Source organism: Mustela nigripes, chromosome 12 (genome assembly GCF_022355385.1).
Source record: "Mustela nigripes isolate SB6536 chromosome 12, MUSNIG.SB6536, whole genome shotgun sequence".
Classification (NCBI taxonomy): Eukaryota; Metazoa; Chordata; class Mammalia; order Carnivora; family Mustelidae; genus Mustela; species Mustela nigripes.
Genome location: NC_081568.1, coordinates 154,949,010 through 154,966,320, shown reverse-complemented (window position 1 = coordinate 154,966,320; position 17,311 = coordinate 154,949,010). Strand labels below are relative to the sequence as shown.

The 17,311-nt window shown below is 45.8% G+C and overlaps 1 protein-coding gene across 1 annotated transcript in view; it reads right to left on the bottom strand.

Annotated features, from left to right (window-relative positions):
- Positions 1-5,479: 5,479 nt before the first annotated feature.
- Positions 5,480-17,311, bottom strand: part of LOC132027667 (uncharacterized) — a 73,447-nt gene continuing 61,615 nt past the window's right edge. The window contains 2 exon segments of the mRNA XM_059416426.1: positions 5,480-5,674; positions 11,313-11,418. Of these exon segments, the coding sequence (XP_059272409.1) occupies positions 5,480-5,674; positions 11,313-11,418 (301 nt within the window).

Genomic DNA, 17,311 nt, shown 5'->3' with positions numbered 1-17,311 from the left:
GGGGGTAAGAAAGATTGCTGTTTTCCATCTCAGGAGTCCCAGCCAAACAGGGATTCCAGAGATGTGTTCTGGGTCTGGGCGCCTGGATAAACACAGCAAGGATTAGGATTTGGGATATGGGCATGAGAAGCCCACTCTGGGATCCTAGTCATGCTCCCAAGGAGGCTTGTTTGAAAGGGGTCTCAGGCTGAGGGTTACAATGCCTGTTTCTGCCCAGCTGCCCCTCCTGAGTGGGCATGGTCTCCTGTGCCATGCAGCTGGCTCCCACTCTGAGGGTTGGACAACCATCTCAACATCCAGTTTTCTTGCTTGGGGAAGGAGGCATATTCTTTTGTGCTTTAGGCTCCCCCCTGGACAGGAATTTGAGCTTCATTCTGGGGACATGACTTTAATACCCAGCTTGGTTGAGATGATGGCCTCGGGCCAAAGCAGTTCCCACCTGCAGGATATGGGGCCTGCTATCTGGGTGGCTGACAGGAGATCGGGGCTCGGGCTGTGTCACACAGATCATTAGTGCACAGGGAGGTCCAGGATATTTGGGTGCCAATGAGGGCTGTGCAGGTGGATCCTCATGTGGGGTTTCAGGGCAAACCCATAGGACACTTCATCTTTCTAGTGGGCAGGCAGAAAGCTGCGTTTTGGCTCCATAATTCCCAATATGGAGGGCATTCAGGCGAGGAGTGTGAGGACGGAAGTCTGAAAACACTAACTTCGGATAAGTTTAGTGCTGAGCGAATGGCAGTTCCAATGTGCAGTAGCTGTTTCGAGATCTCCAGCACCTGAGAAAGGATGAGTGTCAGATGTCTGCTCACGCTGGAGTTTGTATGCATGATCCAACAAATGGCAGGGTGGCCTCAAGAATCCTTGTGGGCTTTTCCAAGCTGGAGCTTGTGAGCTGCTTCAAACAGCAAGGTGCCCTCTGCGAGACAAGGGAAGTCCAGTTACAGAGCTCCCCGTTTGCCCATATGAAAAGATTCAACATTAGTGCTCTCTGAATGGATGCCTGAAAAGCCCTACTCGCTTTACCATTGCAGCCGTGAAACATGGCAGGCTTGATCCAAAGGCTGTGGTTCGAAGTTCCAAGTGATTTGGGTTGACAGAGGTTCTCAGTCTCATGGTTCACAATGCTGCTTGGTGTCCAGGGAGACCTTAGAATGTGGCAGTGGCTCTGGGCACATGCAGGATTCTCTTACACTGAGGATTGGACCAAGTTCCCAAGAACCAGGTTTCCTTCTCGGGACAATGGGTTTTCTGTTGTATGGCTCAGGGACCACATGTTAGATCATATGTTGGTTTTTGAGAACAGGCCTCGGGGATACAGGCCTGAAAACCTAAGCCAGGGAATCCAATGATGTCCTAGGGACATGTCAGGTTTAATCTTCGGACTCAGAGACATTGACCTGCGTGTCTTCCCTTAGGTATGTGCTGAGGATGTGTGAGACTGCGCATTTTTTTCCAGAGCGGCCTACGAAATTGGTGTGGGCTCAGGGGTGTTTGTATGTTTCTCCTAATCTGGAGAGTTTGTTCAACTGAGACAGGCACATTTTCCTCGAGAGTGCATGCCCAGTGATGAAATGTGATTCTGGAGGCCCCTTCCTATAGGGCTTTTGTGTCAGGGCTTTGGGAAAGAAGTCTTCAGTCCCAAACTCGGGTAAGGTAACGTTAGGGGCGAGGTGATGGCAAGCCATATCTGCAGACGCTGAGGTCAGCTCCTCGGGTTTTGAAATTTGGGTGGGTGGGAGGCAGTAGCACAGGATTTTCTATCTAGATTGTGTGTCTTTGATGGCCATGGAATGGATGGTTGGCCTCATGGGTCCTTGGGAGATGCTTCCTATCTGGGGATTCTGCCTGGCTTCCAAGAGTTTGGTGTATTTCTGGGGTAAGGGAAGTGTGCTGTTTTCTGTCTCAGGAGTCCTGGCCAAACAGCGATTCCAGAGACTGGTTCTGGGTCCGGGCACCTGGATAACCCCAGAAAGGTTTAGGATTTGGGCTATAGGCATGACAGGCCCACTCTGTGGGCTCCTACTCATGCTCCCATGGGGGCATATTAGAAAGGGGTCTCAGGTTGAGGGTCACAATGCCTGTTTGTGCCCAGTTGCCCCTCCTGAGTAGTCATGGTCTCAAGCGCCATGCAGCTGGCTCCCACTCTGAGGGTTGGACAGCCATATTAACAGCCTGTTTTCCTGGCATGGGGAGAGAGGCACACTTTTTTGTGCTTCAGCTTCCCACATTGGCAGGAATTTGAGCTACTCTCTGGGGACAGGTACCTGAATTCCAGGTTGGTTAAGATGACGGCCTTGGGCCAAGGCAGGTCCCACCTGCAGGATATAGTGCCTGCTATGTGGGTGGCTGACTGGAGGTCGGGGCTAGGGCTGTGTCACACAGATCATTAGTGCACATGGTGGCCCATGATACTGGGGTGCCAATGAGGACATTCAGTTGAATCCTTATGTGGGGTTTCAGGGCAAATCTATAGGGCATTTCTTTCTGGTGGGCAGGCAGAAGGCTATGTTGTGTATCCTGAATTCCCAATAAGGAGGTCTTGCAGGCGAGGAGTGTGAGGACGGAAGTCTGAAAACACTAGCTCCCGATGAGTTCAGTGCCAAATGCATGGCAGTTCCAATGTGCTGTGGCTGTTTCGAGATCTCCAGCACCTGAGAAAGGGCAAATGTCAGATGTCTGCTCACACTGGAGTTTGTATGCATGATCCAACAAATGGTGGGGTGGCCTCAAGAATCCTTGGAGGTTTTCCCAAGCTGGAGCTTGTGAGGTGCTCCAAACAACAAGGTGCTCTTCTGTGAGAAAACAGAAGTCTGGTTAGAGGGCTCCAGGATCCTCCATATGGAACGATTCTACAGCAGTGCTTAAGACCCAGAATTGGGTCAGGGTTATGGACGTGGTGATGGCAGCCCACATCTGCACACCCTGAGGTCGACTCCTTGGGTTTTGAAATTTGTGCGGCTGGGAGGCAGTAGCACAGGCTTTTCTGTCTTAATTGTATGTCTAGGATGGCCACAGAATGGACGGGTGGACTCATGGGTCCATGGGAGATGCTTCCTGTCTGGGGATTATTCCCTGCTCCCAAGAGTTTGGTGTCTTTCTGGGGGAAAGGAAGCATGCTATTTTCCGTCTCAGGGGTCCCGCCCAAACAGGGTTTTCAGAGACAGGTTCTGGGTCTGGGTGCTGCCTCACCCAAACAAGGGTTAGGATTCGGGCCTAGGGGCATGAAAGGCCCACTCTGTGGGCTCCTGCTCCAACCACCTCGGGAGCTTGTTTTAAAGGGGTCTTAGGCTGAGAGTCACAATGCCTGTTTGTGCCTAGTTGCCCCTCCTGAGTGGGTGTGGTCTCATGCGCCATGCAGCTGCCTCCCACTCTGAGGGTTGGACAACCATCTCAATATCCAGTTGTCCTGCCAGGGGGAAAGAAGCATACTCTTTTGTGCTTCAGGTTCCCCCATGGGAAGGAATTTGAGCTATGTTCTGGATACATGACCTGAACACCCAGGTTGGTTGAGATGATCCCCTTGGGCCAAATCATTTCCCACCTGCAGGATATGGGGCCCGCAACCCAGATGGCTGACAGGAGTTCGGGGCTCGGGCTGTGTCACATAGGTCATTAGTACACAGGGCGGCCTATGATTTTGGAGTGCTGTTGAGGGCTGTGCACGTAGATCCTCATGTGGGTCTTCTATCCAGACCCATAGGGCACTTCTTCTTTCTGGTGAGCAGGCAGAAGGCTGTGTTGAGGCTGGAGAATTCCCAATATTGAGGGCTTGCAGGCATGGAGTGTGAGGATGGACATTTGAAAACACCAGCTAAGCTTAAGTTCAGGTCCGAGTGCGTGGAAGTTCCAATATACGAAACCGTGGCTGTTTCGAGATCTCCAGCACCTGTGTAAGGGCGAGGGTCATATGTCTGCTCAAGCTGGAATTTGTATCCATGATGGCCGAGGAATGATGGGGTCGCCTCAAGAATCCTTGGAGGCTTTCCCAAGCTGGAGTTTGTGAGCTGATCCAAACAGCAAGGTGTCCTTCAGTGAGACAGGCAAAGTCCGATTATAAGGCTCCAGATTCCCCCATATGGAAATATTCAATAGCATAGCTCTCTCAGTGGAGGCCTGGAAAGCCCACCTCGCATTACCATCAGAGCCAAGGAATGGGAAAGGCTTGATCCACTGGCTCTGGGGAGGAAGCTCCACGTGATCTGGGTTGACAGAGGTTCTCAGTCTGATGGGTCACGATGTTGCTTTGGTGTCCAGGGAGACCTTAGAATGTGGCAGTGGCTGTGGGGCCATGCACTATTCTCCTAAGCAGAGACTTTGACACTGTTACCAAGAGCCAGGTTTCCTCCTCGGGAGAGGAGGGGTTCTGTTGTATGGTTCAGGAACCACATGTTGGAGTATATGTTGGTTTTCCAGAGCAGGCCTCTGGGGACAGAGGCCTGAAAATCTAAACTAGGGTTCTGATGAGGTCCTAGGGGCATGGCCGGTTCAGTCTTCAGACTCAGGACCATGGACCTGTGTGTCTTCCTGGAGGTAAGTGCTGAGGGTGTGTCAGTTTGTGCATTTTTTTCCAGAGTGGCTTATGAAATTAGGGTGGGCTCAGGGGACTTGCAGGTTTCTCCTTATCTGGAGGGTTTGGGCAACTGAGATGGGCAGATTTTCCTCGGGAGAGGAGGCCCAGTGATGCAGTGTGGTTCTGGCAGCCCCATCCTGGCAGTCATGTGGTTCAGGGCTTTGGGACGAAAGTCTTCAGACCCAATCTTGGGTAAGGTTTGGGGTCGAGGTAATGGCAGGCCATATTTGCAGACCCTGTTGTCAGCCCCGCTGGTTTGAAATTCGGGCAGCTGGGAGACAGTAGCACAGGTTTTCTGTCTGTACTGAGTATCTCCAATGGCCATGGAATGGATGCCTCATGGGTCCATGGGAGATTCTTCCTATCTGGGGATTCTGCCCGGTTCCCAAGACTTTGGTGTCTTTCTGGGGGTAGGGAAGAGTGCTGTTTTCTGTCTCAGGGGTCCTGCCCAAACAGGGTATGCAAAGGCAGGTTCTGGGTCTGGGAGCCTGGATAACCCCACCAAGGGTTAGGATTTGGGCCTAGGGGCATGAGAAGCCCACTCTGTGAGCTCCTAGTCATGCTCCCAAGGGGGCTTGTTTGAAAGGGGTCTCTGGCTGAGAATCACAGTGCCTGTTTGTGCCATCTGCCCTTCTTGTGTGGGCATGGTCTCATGGGCCATGCAGCTGGCTCCCACTCTGAGGTTAGCACAACCAATTGAACATCCTATTTTTCTAGGATGGGGAAGAATGAGTACTCTTTTGTTCTTAGGTTCCCCCATGGGCAGGAACTTGAGCTACATTCTGTGGACAGATACCTGAATACCCAGGTTGGTTTGAGATGACGGCCTCGGACCAAGGCAGTTCCCACCTGCAGGATATGGGGTTCACTTCTGGGTGCTGACAGGAGGTGGGGCCTCAGGCTGTGTCAGGCAGAGTATTCGTGCACAGGGAGGCCTATGATGTTGGGGTGCTGTTGAGAGCTCTGCAGGTGGATCTTCATGTGGGGATTCTGGGCACACCCATAGGGCACTTCTTTCTGGTGGGAAGGCATAAGGCTGCATTGTGGCTCCAGAATTCCCAATATCTTGAGCTTGCAGGCGAGGAGTGTTGTGACGGTATCCTGAAAACACAAACTACGGTTAAGTTCAGTGCCAAGTGAATGGCAGTTCCAATGTACAGTGACTGTTTTGAGATCTCAAGCACCTGAGTAAGGACGAGTGTCAGATGTCTGCTCACGCTGGAGTTTGTATCCATGATGGTCAATGAATGGTGTGGTGGCTTCAAGAAGCCTTGGAGGGTTTCCCAAGCTGGAGCTTGTGAGATGCTCCAAACAACAGTATTTCCTTCTGTTGGACAGGGAAAGTCTGGTTAGAGAGCTTCTTGTTCCCCCATATGGAAAGATTCAACAGCAGAGCTCTCTGAATGGATGCCTGAAAGGCCACCTTGCCCTACCATTGCAGCCGAGGAATAGGTCAGGCTTGATGCGCTGACTCTGGTTCGAAGTTCCACGTGATTTGAGTTGACGTAGGTTCTCAGTCTGATGGGTCACAATGATGCTTGGTGTCCAGGAAGACCTAAGAATGTGCCGGTGGCTCTAGGACCAAAACACATTTGGTCATACCCCAATGATACTACTGATACAGTTATTTCATTCTTTCTAATCTTGTCACATGTCACACCTTAGTAAAATTCATAGTACTTCTTGACTACTCTTCCTCTGCTCTTGTTCTTGTCTCTCGTCCTTCTCCTACTCTTCCTGTTTATTCTTACATATTTAGGATTGATATAATTTTAATTTCCTCTCATTTGAAGCTACTCTTGGAGGGGAGTGTAGGTGGACCAGTTGTTGAGTTTCAGCTCAGGTATTTTTCTTTTGGACCCTGGGATCCTGCCCAGAGTTGGACTCTATGCTCAATAGGAATCTGCTTGAAGATTCTCTGTCTCTGCCCAACAGGCCCCCCAACACACACTCTCCCTCTAACAAAAATTATTTGAAAAGAGATGAAGAATAATAAAAACCTGAAAAAAATAAATAAAAAGCTAAAAATTAATATACAAAGAATACTTAGTGTTTTCCCTTAGCTCTGAAGCTTTCCAGGCTTCTATTATCATTAAACTTGAAAGGAGTGAATTGTTCATGCTGGTCTTCTAGGGAAGGGATCTCTTGCCCTGATCCTCAAGTGGACTTGAACTGGTGCAAATGCAGCTCTCCTAAGCAGCAGAGACAGGCCTCTGGGTAAGCAGGTCTGGATTCTAGTATGTGGTGCTATATTACTCACTGAAGGCATGCAGCACAAATGGGTGAGATTAATATCACTGCACCCTGATTTCTACTTAGGAGCTGATAATATGCACCCCAGATCTGCAGTGAGCCATCACAGGGAAAAAAATCCACCAGTCTTAACTCCTCAGTTTCTGTCAGAACTCTGTGTTCATGCTGTCATTGACAAGGCATTTTTATGTCAGTCATGTGACTGAGTTCTAACCCCAATTTTATTTTTTTAAAGATTCTATCTGTTTATGTTAGAGTGAGAGTGGGAGAGAGAATGAGATGGGAGAAGGTCAGAGAGATAAGCAGACTCCCCATGGTGCTGGGCACCTGATGGGGGACCTGATCCAGGGGGTCTGGGATGATGACCTGAGCTGAAGGCAGTTACATAAACAACTGAGCCACCCAGCTGATGCCAATTCCAATTTCTATGGATTCCTGTGGCACATACACACACCATACCTCCAGGGTGTTGGAGGTCTTGCCATGCTTCTGTTTTTTTCTGGACCCCTCTCAGGAAAGTGGACACCCAGTCATGCTGTGATTTGGGGTATAGGGCAAGACAGAGCAGAAATCCAGGACCTAGCTTTGTGTTTTTCAGCCATTTTTCTCTAAGTGACGTCTGGGAACTCTGAAGCATCCAGGCCCCAGCTGTTCACCTTCTACCCCTGGGATCATGAGGTCATGCTGTCATATCTGGGATTCCACCCCACTTCACCACTTGAACAGTTTTAAGCCATAAATGTCCCCCAGCGTAGTCAACTCCTATGTGTCTCAATCAAACTCTTCATTGTCAATAAAAACGTTGCAGTAGACTCCTTCAGGAAGATGTTCCCACTCATGCCAATTAAACTCTGAAGCTGCTGCAGGCACCACAGTGAAAGCTAGAGGTTGCTCTTGAGGTGGTTCAGGATCTACTTCGTGGGCTGGTGTTGTAGGTCCAAGAAGAGAAATTATCATCACCAAGATTGACTTTTCATGTCTCTCCTAAGTAAAGGAAAAATTTCCCACCACTCAATGTTCTCTGAGTCCATGAAGCAATCCCTGGAAGGTCTCCCCTGATGCCAGGTCATAGTCACAGGGATCTGAGAGTAATCACTACACCTGGAATACCAGTTGATGGAAACTTGCTCTGTGTAGCCTAAGCTGTTTCCTCCACTGGTCAGCCACACCCGGTCCTCCTCACCTCAGCATCTCGCTGGTTCTCTGCCCTCTGCCCCTCCTCACCTGCTTGTGCTCTTTACCTTCTTTTTTTTTTTATTTTTATTTTTTATTTTTTATAAACATATATTTTTATCCCCAGGGGTACAGGTCTGTGAATCACCAGGTTTACACACTTCACAGCACTCACCAAAGCACATACCCTCCCCAATGTCCATAATCCCACCCCCTTCTCCCAAACCCCCTCCCCCCAGCAACCCTCAGTTTGTTTTGTGAGATTAAGAGTCACTTATGGTTTGTCTCCCTCCCAATCCCTCTTTACCTTCTTATAAAGAAATAAAACCCTGAAAAAATAAATAAAAGATTGAGCCCAAAAGTGTACAATTAGGCCTTCAAGACCTGGCTGAGAACACTCTCCTTTGTGTATTTCTTTGTCATCTTTACTCTTATGCTGATGGCATCAGATGTACATGACAAACCAGGGCGTGAAAACGCCCATTGTGGAGGGCCTCTGCATTCCTGAAAGACCACATAAAGCATTTCAGTCTCATAATATGAAGATCCCCTCAGCACTGTCATGGGGGAAAATCTGTGGTGACATGCTTCAAAAATTTGGGGAGTCACTTGGTAATTAAACATAATGTAGTATACCGACAACATGTTGAAATCACCAAGTTAGCTTCAAGAGTTATCAGCTAAAAACCTTTAAAAATGACCAAAGAGGTACCTGGCTTCCTCAGTCAGTAGTATACTTGATCTCTGGGTTATGAAATTGAGCCCCAGATCAGGCAGAGTTAACTAAAAAACCAAAACCAAACTAAAGAATTTACAGATTACTAAAATTGATGAGGCTCAAGCAATGGAGCTGCTTGGTATTTGGATAGATGCTGTCTCCTGTTCATTCAGCCACTGGGCGCTGCACACTGAGATGGTACCGGTGCTTATCAGTCAACCAGGCTTTCCTTCTATGAGCTCAGGGTCTAGAGGAGAAGATGGACAAACAAGAAACAAAAGTGATATTGAAAAGAGCAATTGCTCCATAGGAAAAGAGCAGGGGACTACATCTAAGTCCTGAGCTTCACCAGGTAAGGGGTATGACAAGGCTATCCTGATATGACATTGAGAATTCCTATGGTAGCCCTGTGTGTATTCAGCCTGGCAGAGGACACCATGGAGCAGATGACTGGAGTCAGAATTCGATGTTCCCAGAGTGGAGGTTAGAAAGGAGGCCAGGGTGGCCAGAGGAAGCTGAGGAAGAGAGCAGAGAGGGAGCATAGGAGGTCCCAGGCCAGCGTCAGTTCGACAGTATCAGTGCCCTTCTCCCAGTGCTGTGTGACCTCATTTCCACACACTCAGTGGCTGAAACCACAAACACTGTCTCTCGGTCTCAGGGGATCAGGAATCCAGCAGTGCTTAGCTGAGGGCTCCTTCTAGAGTCTCTCATTAGGTTGTGGCTGTTGACAACAAACAGGTATAACCTGCTTCACTGAGAACGTGAGATCACTTAAGGGCATGGACCAGATACAGCCCATCTCAAAAACCTGAGTTTTCTGTCTGTTGTTTGACGCACAGTGCTAGGCCACAAGCATATGTATGTGTCATGGTTCAACCTAGGGGCTTGTACCCCAGTCTGAAGATCTGATAGAGAACATGGGTCAGAGTCAACATGGGGTTGGGCAATGAGCTTTTATATCCAAATCTCAGCAAAGACTTTGGGTCATGTTCCCATATTCCTTAGAACAGAATTGAATCACTATATCCAGACCACATTCAGGGGAGAGGGTTACACAAGGATGTATACAGAGGAGTTGGGGAACCAGTGGTGCCCCTGAAGGGAGAAGGTGATTATCCCTGCAGGGTCCGTGCCTTGCCCAAAATCAGACTGGTAGGAAGGCTTACCAGGCATGAATCCAGCTCTTTGAGTACACTCAAATGTGGGGTCCTGGTAGAATTTAGAATTCCACATAGAATTTCACTGAGGCTCTCGAAAAGGTTGTCTAGAAGGATGTGGTTATAGACATGGAAATGGTATTAGGCTGAGGGTGATAATTGGTATCCTAGAAAAGACATCTCCCAATGTTCTTGTCTGAGAGGGACCCCAGGTTATGGCAACCCACTGAATTGACCCCTATCTACATCACAAATTTTGGAAAGGAGATGATGGCTTGCATCCCACGACAGGCAGTCTCTAAGGGTAAGGGTCCATTCTGACTATAAAGGGCCAAGGCTCCAATCCCTTCTTTAGGGTTTCCATTGAAAATTAGAAGTCTAAGATCTTGTGAAGCTATTATTCACCGATTGTAGGTGGGGCTATCATCTTCTGGGACTCTAGCATGTCAGCACTGATGAAAACATGTGTGCACACAGGAACAAGTGTGCATGTACACACAAAGCCACACAAACCAGTCGGGACTGTGGGTGCGATGTGACTAGGAGCAGATTCAAAGACGTTGATATGAGGAAGGAAATTTGGTTGGAGGTATTTCCTACATGTGACCCACAACTCTAACATCATAGATATTATCCAACCTATGCCTGTGGATATCTGGTAGAAGGATATGCTAGAATCATCTGTATTTTCCAGAGAAGACAATCCCTGTCAGACACAAAGGCTTATCTAGTGTCAAAAACAGGTAAGAATAGAGAGTTGTGTCTTAAACCAGATGTGTTTCCAAGCTGGGGCCCTTGCTGCACCCCGGTCTTCCCTGGGGCCCTGTGGAGAGGGGTGTGTTGATGTCACTATGTACAGATGTTGCCTTGCATGCAGAAAATGGATGAGGAGATGGCAAACCACAGCACTGTTTCCATAGGTGTCAAAACGGAACAGACTGGGGTACGGGATCCCAGGCTGTGATGTCACTTCTTTGACCATAGACCCCAACAGAACTTGGAACCCCTGCAACTAGGCACCCACATTCCTGTGTAGTCCATATCAGGGGTACTTGGCTAGAGAAATCTGATACAGAAAGATATTCTCTGGATGCTTCCCTACTTTCCAGGGCTCTTGTTTTCAGAAACCCCAGGGAAATGGCTTTTTCACATGCTGCAGACATTGGTCCAAAATGCGGATGACAACGCCTCAGGGCATATGGCAAGAGGTGCCATAAGGTACGTAATATTGAGCAGACTAGGCAATTCCCACCTTTATGAGCCATCCAAGGGCAGCTCCATCCCTTCCTCTTGAGTTTTAGGGAAAGAGGAATTTGTGGGGCTTCCCAACCATGGGCTATAGTAGGTTGAGGACAGTGGATACCCTGGCAATCCCTTCTTGTTCACACCCACGTCATTGTGGACAGGGTGGAAAGAGGATTCCTGAAGTGTCTCTTACCTGTTCCAGAGCCCATCCAAGATCCTGAAGCTGTGGCACATTTATCTCCTTGATGGAGGTGTGTGCATACTGAGGTGTGGTGTGTCTGGAATGGAGTGCCCTTGGTCTGAAGAGAAGCAAAGACATCCAGACAGGGCTCTGATGCCTCCTGCCTGGCTTCTGGGCACTGTCTTTACAGAGCTCTACAAAGAAGATGGGGCAGGAGCTGAATGATGAGATCCCCTGCTCTACCTCCTTGAAGGACAAGAAGATGCCCCACATTGCCAACAGAGTCCATTGCTGGTTCAAAATGAGTGCAGTTGTTGGGGATATCCCACTCCAAGGATGTGAATACAGCACAAAGGGCCCCACTTCCTAGAAGCCAGCCTGGGCTACTAGAGTCCAGTAATCACATGAATCTCCATCCCATCGCTTTCCCAAACTTGCCTCATGGTCCTGCCCACGCCTTGGACAGAAGCAGAGTCATTGTACACATATAAGAATATCATTAAAGAGACTTTAAACCGTGTCTAATTTCATTAATCTAAAGTTATTTTGCACTGTGCTATGCATTTTCCTATCTTGTGCTCCAAAGTGTCCCCATTTGCCCAACAGCTCTTCCCAAAGTTCTTCAAGTCTTGCAAATTATCATGGTGAGTTGGGAGACTTTTATCCAAAGGGACCTTCAGTCCATGTCTCTTCCTCTGCCCCTTTGTTTTGATGGAACACATCTTTGCGGTCTCTCCAGGGTCAGGATAAGGGGCACCATTGCACTGCACACCATCCCTGAAGGCCAGTCATTTATCACAACCATTGAGCCCTTTACTGATGAAGGACTTTGATGTGATCCCCTTCTGTTACCAATGCACAGTGCTCTATCCCATGTCCTTCATGACCTAATATCCTAAGCCCTCTCACCTAAAACATCTCTGTGTTCTCGTCTCAAGAATGAGATATGTTATCATAAATCACAGGATGGGAAAAGATAGCAGAGAACAAGGAGGAGGTGCCATTTCAACCTGTACCCCTGAAGAGAGCTGATTATCTACCAAAGAACTCTGATCACCCATGAAATCAGCCTGAGATTAGAATTATACACATCTGGATCACTAATGGGACAGAAGACGCCAGTGGGCAGGTAAAGCAGAGTGGGAACATTGGACTGATATTGGAAGATAAACCAAAGGGGGAGGGAACCACCAGACGCAACCCATTGGAATGTAATACACCAATATTAGTGTGCCCTGTGACTGGGGACCAGCATTAACTTGGAGTCTGGTTGAAAGCACTCAAAAAAAGCAAGGGATCTGGGGGGAAATTGTGGGAATTGGGGTGGTTAGGGACAGGGGCTTAAGTCCCCAGACCAAAGAACAACCCCTGGCTCTGAGCCAGAGAGAGTGCGGGGAAGAAACCAAGTCTTGGTCCCTGAGCCATGAGCACACCTGAGAGCACCTGGGTGGTGGCTCCCATGAGGGGCTGGAAGCCTTGACATCCATCAGAACCACAGCCTTTTTGCACTCTCCATACACGTGCCACAAAGTGCTATGAGTCTGAGTCAAGCCCCACACCATCCCCTGAAAGAGGTGGGTGGAGACCCCAACCCAGTGCTCTAAGACCTGGAAAGTTTGAGCACTCCAAGCCTGGGCCAACAGGAAAATCTCAGAGTGCTATTGCTGTTTGTGACCTCTCTGGTGGTCTGGAGCTGCCCCACAGCCACCACTGTCTTGGTTTTCGGTGCAAGCAGGAGTTCCTGTATCCCCAAGGACCTCGACTGGGAACGTACTCTGCCGGGAGCCAAGGGGGAATTTATGTGTTATGGGGCACCCAGAGGGGAACAGACTGAGACTTCTCTCTGAGAGGGAGGTGTGAGTGCAGTTTGATTTCCTCTAAACCTCTAAAAACCATCAAAAGCTGTTCAAAGTGAGAGAAAACAAGTGAAGAAACAAAGCGAAAACCTCTAGGGAACAAGACCCTGAAAAATCAGTTTTCTGAGAGCCCACCCTCTTAAGGGGGGCCAGGAGGACTTAACTCAGGAAACACTGCCTGAAAACCCAGGCGGCAGGCCCTCCCCCAGAAAGCCAACTGGAAAAGAAAAAATACAAGAGAACAACCACCACTACTTCATAGATACAACTTTTATTTTTAATTCATTCACACTATTCTGGCTCAATACTTTTAAGCCTATTTACGATCACAGTGAGATGTCCAGTACATCAAATTTTATAATAACCTCTCAACCTGAACTTTTTTATATGTTTTTCTTTTGCTGTTCTATTTTTAAATTTGCTTATAATTTCATTTTAGTTTATTTATTTTTATTTTTTAATATTAATATAGAGTTAAACTTCAAGGTAATCCACTTTCCCAAATCAATACTACCCCTTTAGGTAAACCAATTTTTAATCCCCCTTTATCTTAGGAACGTTCAGTCCTTTAACAAAGATATCAAGATACATCCTGGGAGAATCAAAACAACCTTCCTTGCCCACACTGAGAATTTGTAACTACTTTCCCATCTTTTTCTTCCACCAGTGTTTCTGTGTATTTGTGTTTGTCCTGGTAGTATATAAATCTTATACTTGGGGTTCTTTTTGACAAAGTTCTTTTTTTTTTGCATATATATATATAGTTTTCTTTTCTCTTGTCATCTACTTTTATCAGTCCTTCTGTTTGTATACTTCATAAATCTTACCTTGGGGCACATTTGGGCTGAATCTTCTCTTTTATTTTATCTTTCATATTCATATATATATATATATATATATATATATATATATATATATATGGAAGATATTGTGAGACAAATTCTCTATGAAAGTCTTCCCAATTTTGCAAATGGAACCAGTGTTTGTGTACTAGAGGTAGAACAGTCTCCCCCCACCAAAGATTATAGAATCTTGAAAGTCCTCAAGACACCTCATAGTAAGAATGACGAATCATAATTGTCAACAGGCTCTCCTGAAAGCAGCTAGGACAAAGAAGCTCCTTACGTACAGAGGAAAGCCCATCAGAATAATGTGAGACCTGTCTACAGAAACCTGGCAAGCCAGAAAGGGCTGGCAAGATATATTCAGGGCACTATATGAGAAGAACATGCAGCCATGAATACTTTATCATGTCAGCAAGATTGACATTCAAAATAGATGGGGAGATAATGAGTTTCCAAGACTGGCAAGGCCTAAAAGAGTATGCTACCACCAAGCTGACACTACAAGAAATATTAAGGGGATTTCTATACTAGAGGAAAACTCCTAAGAATATCATTGAACAAAAATATGGAGAAAATCTACAGAAAGACTTCAAAGGTAATACAATGTCAATAAAAAGTATCTCTCAATAATCACTCTCAATGTAAATGGCCTACATGCACCCATAAAATGGCACGGGTTGCCTATTGGATAAAACAACAGGACCCATCCATACGTTGTCTACAAAAGACTCATTTCAAACCTAAGGATACAACCAGACTGAAAGCGAGAGTATGGAGAAGTAACTATCAAGCCAATGGGCCTCAAAAGACCAGGGTAGTGATTATCATATCAGAAAAGTTAGATTTTAAACTAAAGAGTGTAGTCAGAGATACAGAATGACACTACATCATTCTTAAAGGGACGATCCACCAAGATGATCTAACAGTTGTAAATATCTATGCTAATAGGGGAGCAGCAAATTATATGAGAAAACTGTTAATCAAGATAAAGTGTAATATTGATATGAATATATTAATAGTAGGAGATCTTAACACATCTCTCTCAGAAATAGACAGATCATCCAAGCAGAAATTCAATAAACAATAGCATTGAATTACATATTGGACCAGATGGACCTCATAGATATATACAGAACATTCCACCCTAAAACAACAGACTAATCATGCTTCTCAAATGCACATGGAACCTTCTCCAGAATAGACCACATAGCAGGTCACAAAAAGGGTTCAACCAATACCAAAAGACTGAGATTAGTCCCTGCATATTCTCAGATCACAATGCTTTGAAACTGGATCTCAATCACAAGGAAAAGCCTGAAAGGAATTCAAACACGTGTAAGCTAAAGATCACCTTGCTTAAGAATGGTTGGATCAACCAGGAGATCATAGAAGAATTTAAACAATTAATGGAAACCAATGAGAATGAAGACACTTTGGTCCAAAACTGATACAGCAAAGGCAGTACTAAGGGGAAATACATAGCCATCCACGCCTCCCTCAACAAAAAGAAAAAATCCAGAACACACCAGCTGTCTCTACATCTTAAAGAACTGGAGAATCAATAACAAATTAAACGAACTCCACAGACAAGAAGAGAAATAATCACGATTAGAGCAGAGATAATTAGATAGAAAATAGTGATACAGTAGAACATATCGATGAAACTAGAAGCTGGTTTTATTAAAGAATCAATAAGATAAATTGGCCATTGGCCACCCTAATCCAAAAGAAAAGAGAGAAGGCCCAAATTAATAAATTGTGAATAAAAATTGGGAGATCATAACTAACACCAAGGAAATGGAGACAGGAATCAGAAGTTATTCTCAACAGTTATATGCCAGTAAGTTAAGCAACCTAGATGAAATGGATGTATTCCTGGAAAACTATGAACTCCAAAAATTGAACCAGGAAGAAATTGGAAACCGGAATAGGCCAATATCTAATAACAAGATTGAAGCAGTGATCAAAAACCTCCCAAAAAACAAGAGCCCAGGACCTGATGGATTCCCTGGGGAATTCTACCAAACTTTCAAAGAAAAAATATCACCTATTCTCCCGAAGCTGTTTAGAAAAATTTGAAGCAGAAGGAATACTTCCAGATTCTTTTTATGTAGCCAGCATTATCCTGATCCCCAAACCAGGTAAAGACCCAGCAAAGAAGAGAATTTCAGACCAATATCACTAATAAATATGGCTTCTAAGATTCTCAACAATATCCAAGCAAATAGGATCCAACAGCACATTAAGATTATCCACCATGGCCAGGTGGGATTCATCCCTGGGCTACAAGAATGGTTCAACATTCGCAAATCAATCAATGTGATAGAACAAATCAATAAGAAAAGAGAGAATAACCACATGGTCCTCTCAATGGATGCAGAAAAAAACATTTGACAAAATCAAGCATCTGTTCCTGATTAAAACGCTTCAAAGTATAGAGATAGAGGGAATATTCCTGAACTTCATAAGATCTTTCTGTGAAAAACAGCAAATTCATCTTCAATGGGAAAAAGCTCACAGCCTTCCCCTTAAGATCAGGAACATTACCATGATGTGCACTTTCACCACTCTTGTTCAACATAGTATTAGAGGTCCTAGCAACAGCAATCAGACAACAAAGAGAAATAAAAGGTATCCAAATTGGCAGTGAATAAGTCAAACTCTCTCGTCGCAGATGAAATGATACTTCATATGGAAAACCCAAAAGACTCTACCCCCAAACTACTAGGACTCATACAGTAATTCAGTAATATGCCAGGATACAGAGTCAATGTACAGAAATCAGTTGCTTTCTTATACACTAACAATGAAAATACAGAAAGGGAAATTAGAGAATTGATTTCATTTACTATAGCACCAAGAACGATAGGATACCTGGGAATAAACCTAACCAAAGAAGTAAAGGATCTTTACTCGAGGAACTAAAAAACACTCATGAAAGAAATTGAAGAAGACACAAAAAGATGGAAGACCATTCCATGCTCTTGGATCGGAAGAATAATTATTGTTGAAATGTCTATAATGCCTAGAGCAATCTATACTTTTAATGCCATTCTGATCAAAATTCCACTGGTATTTTTCAAAGAGCTGGAGCAAATAATCCCAAAATTTGTATAGCATTAGAAAAGACCCCGAATTGCTAAGGAAATGTTGAAAAAGAAAAACAAAACTGGGGGCATCACGTTACCTGATTTCAAGCTTTACAACAAAGCTGTGATCACCAAGACAGCATGGTACTGGCATAAAAACAGAAAAATAGACCAGTGAAACAGAGTAGAGAGCCCATTTAGGAACTCTCAAGTCTATGCTC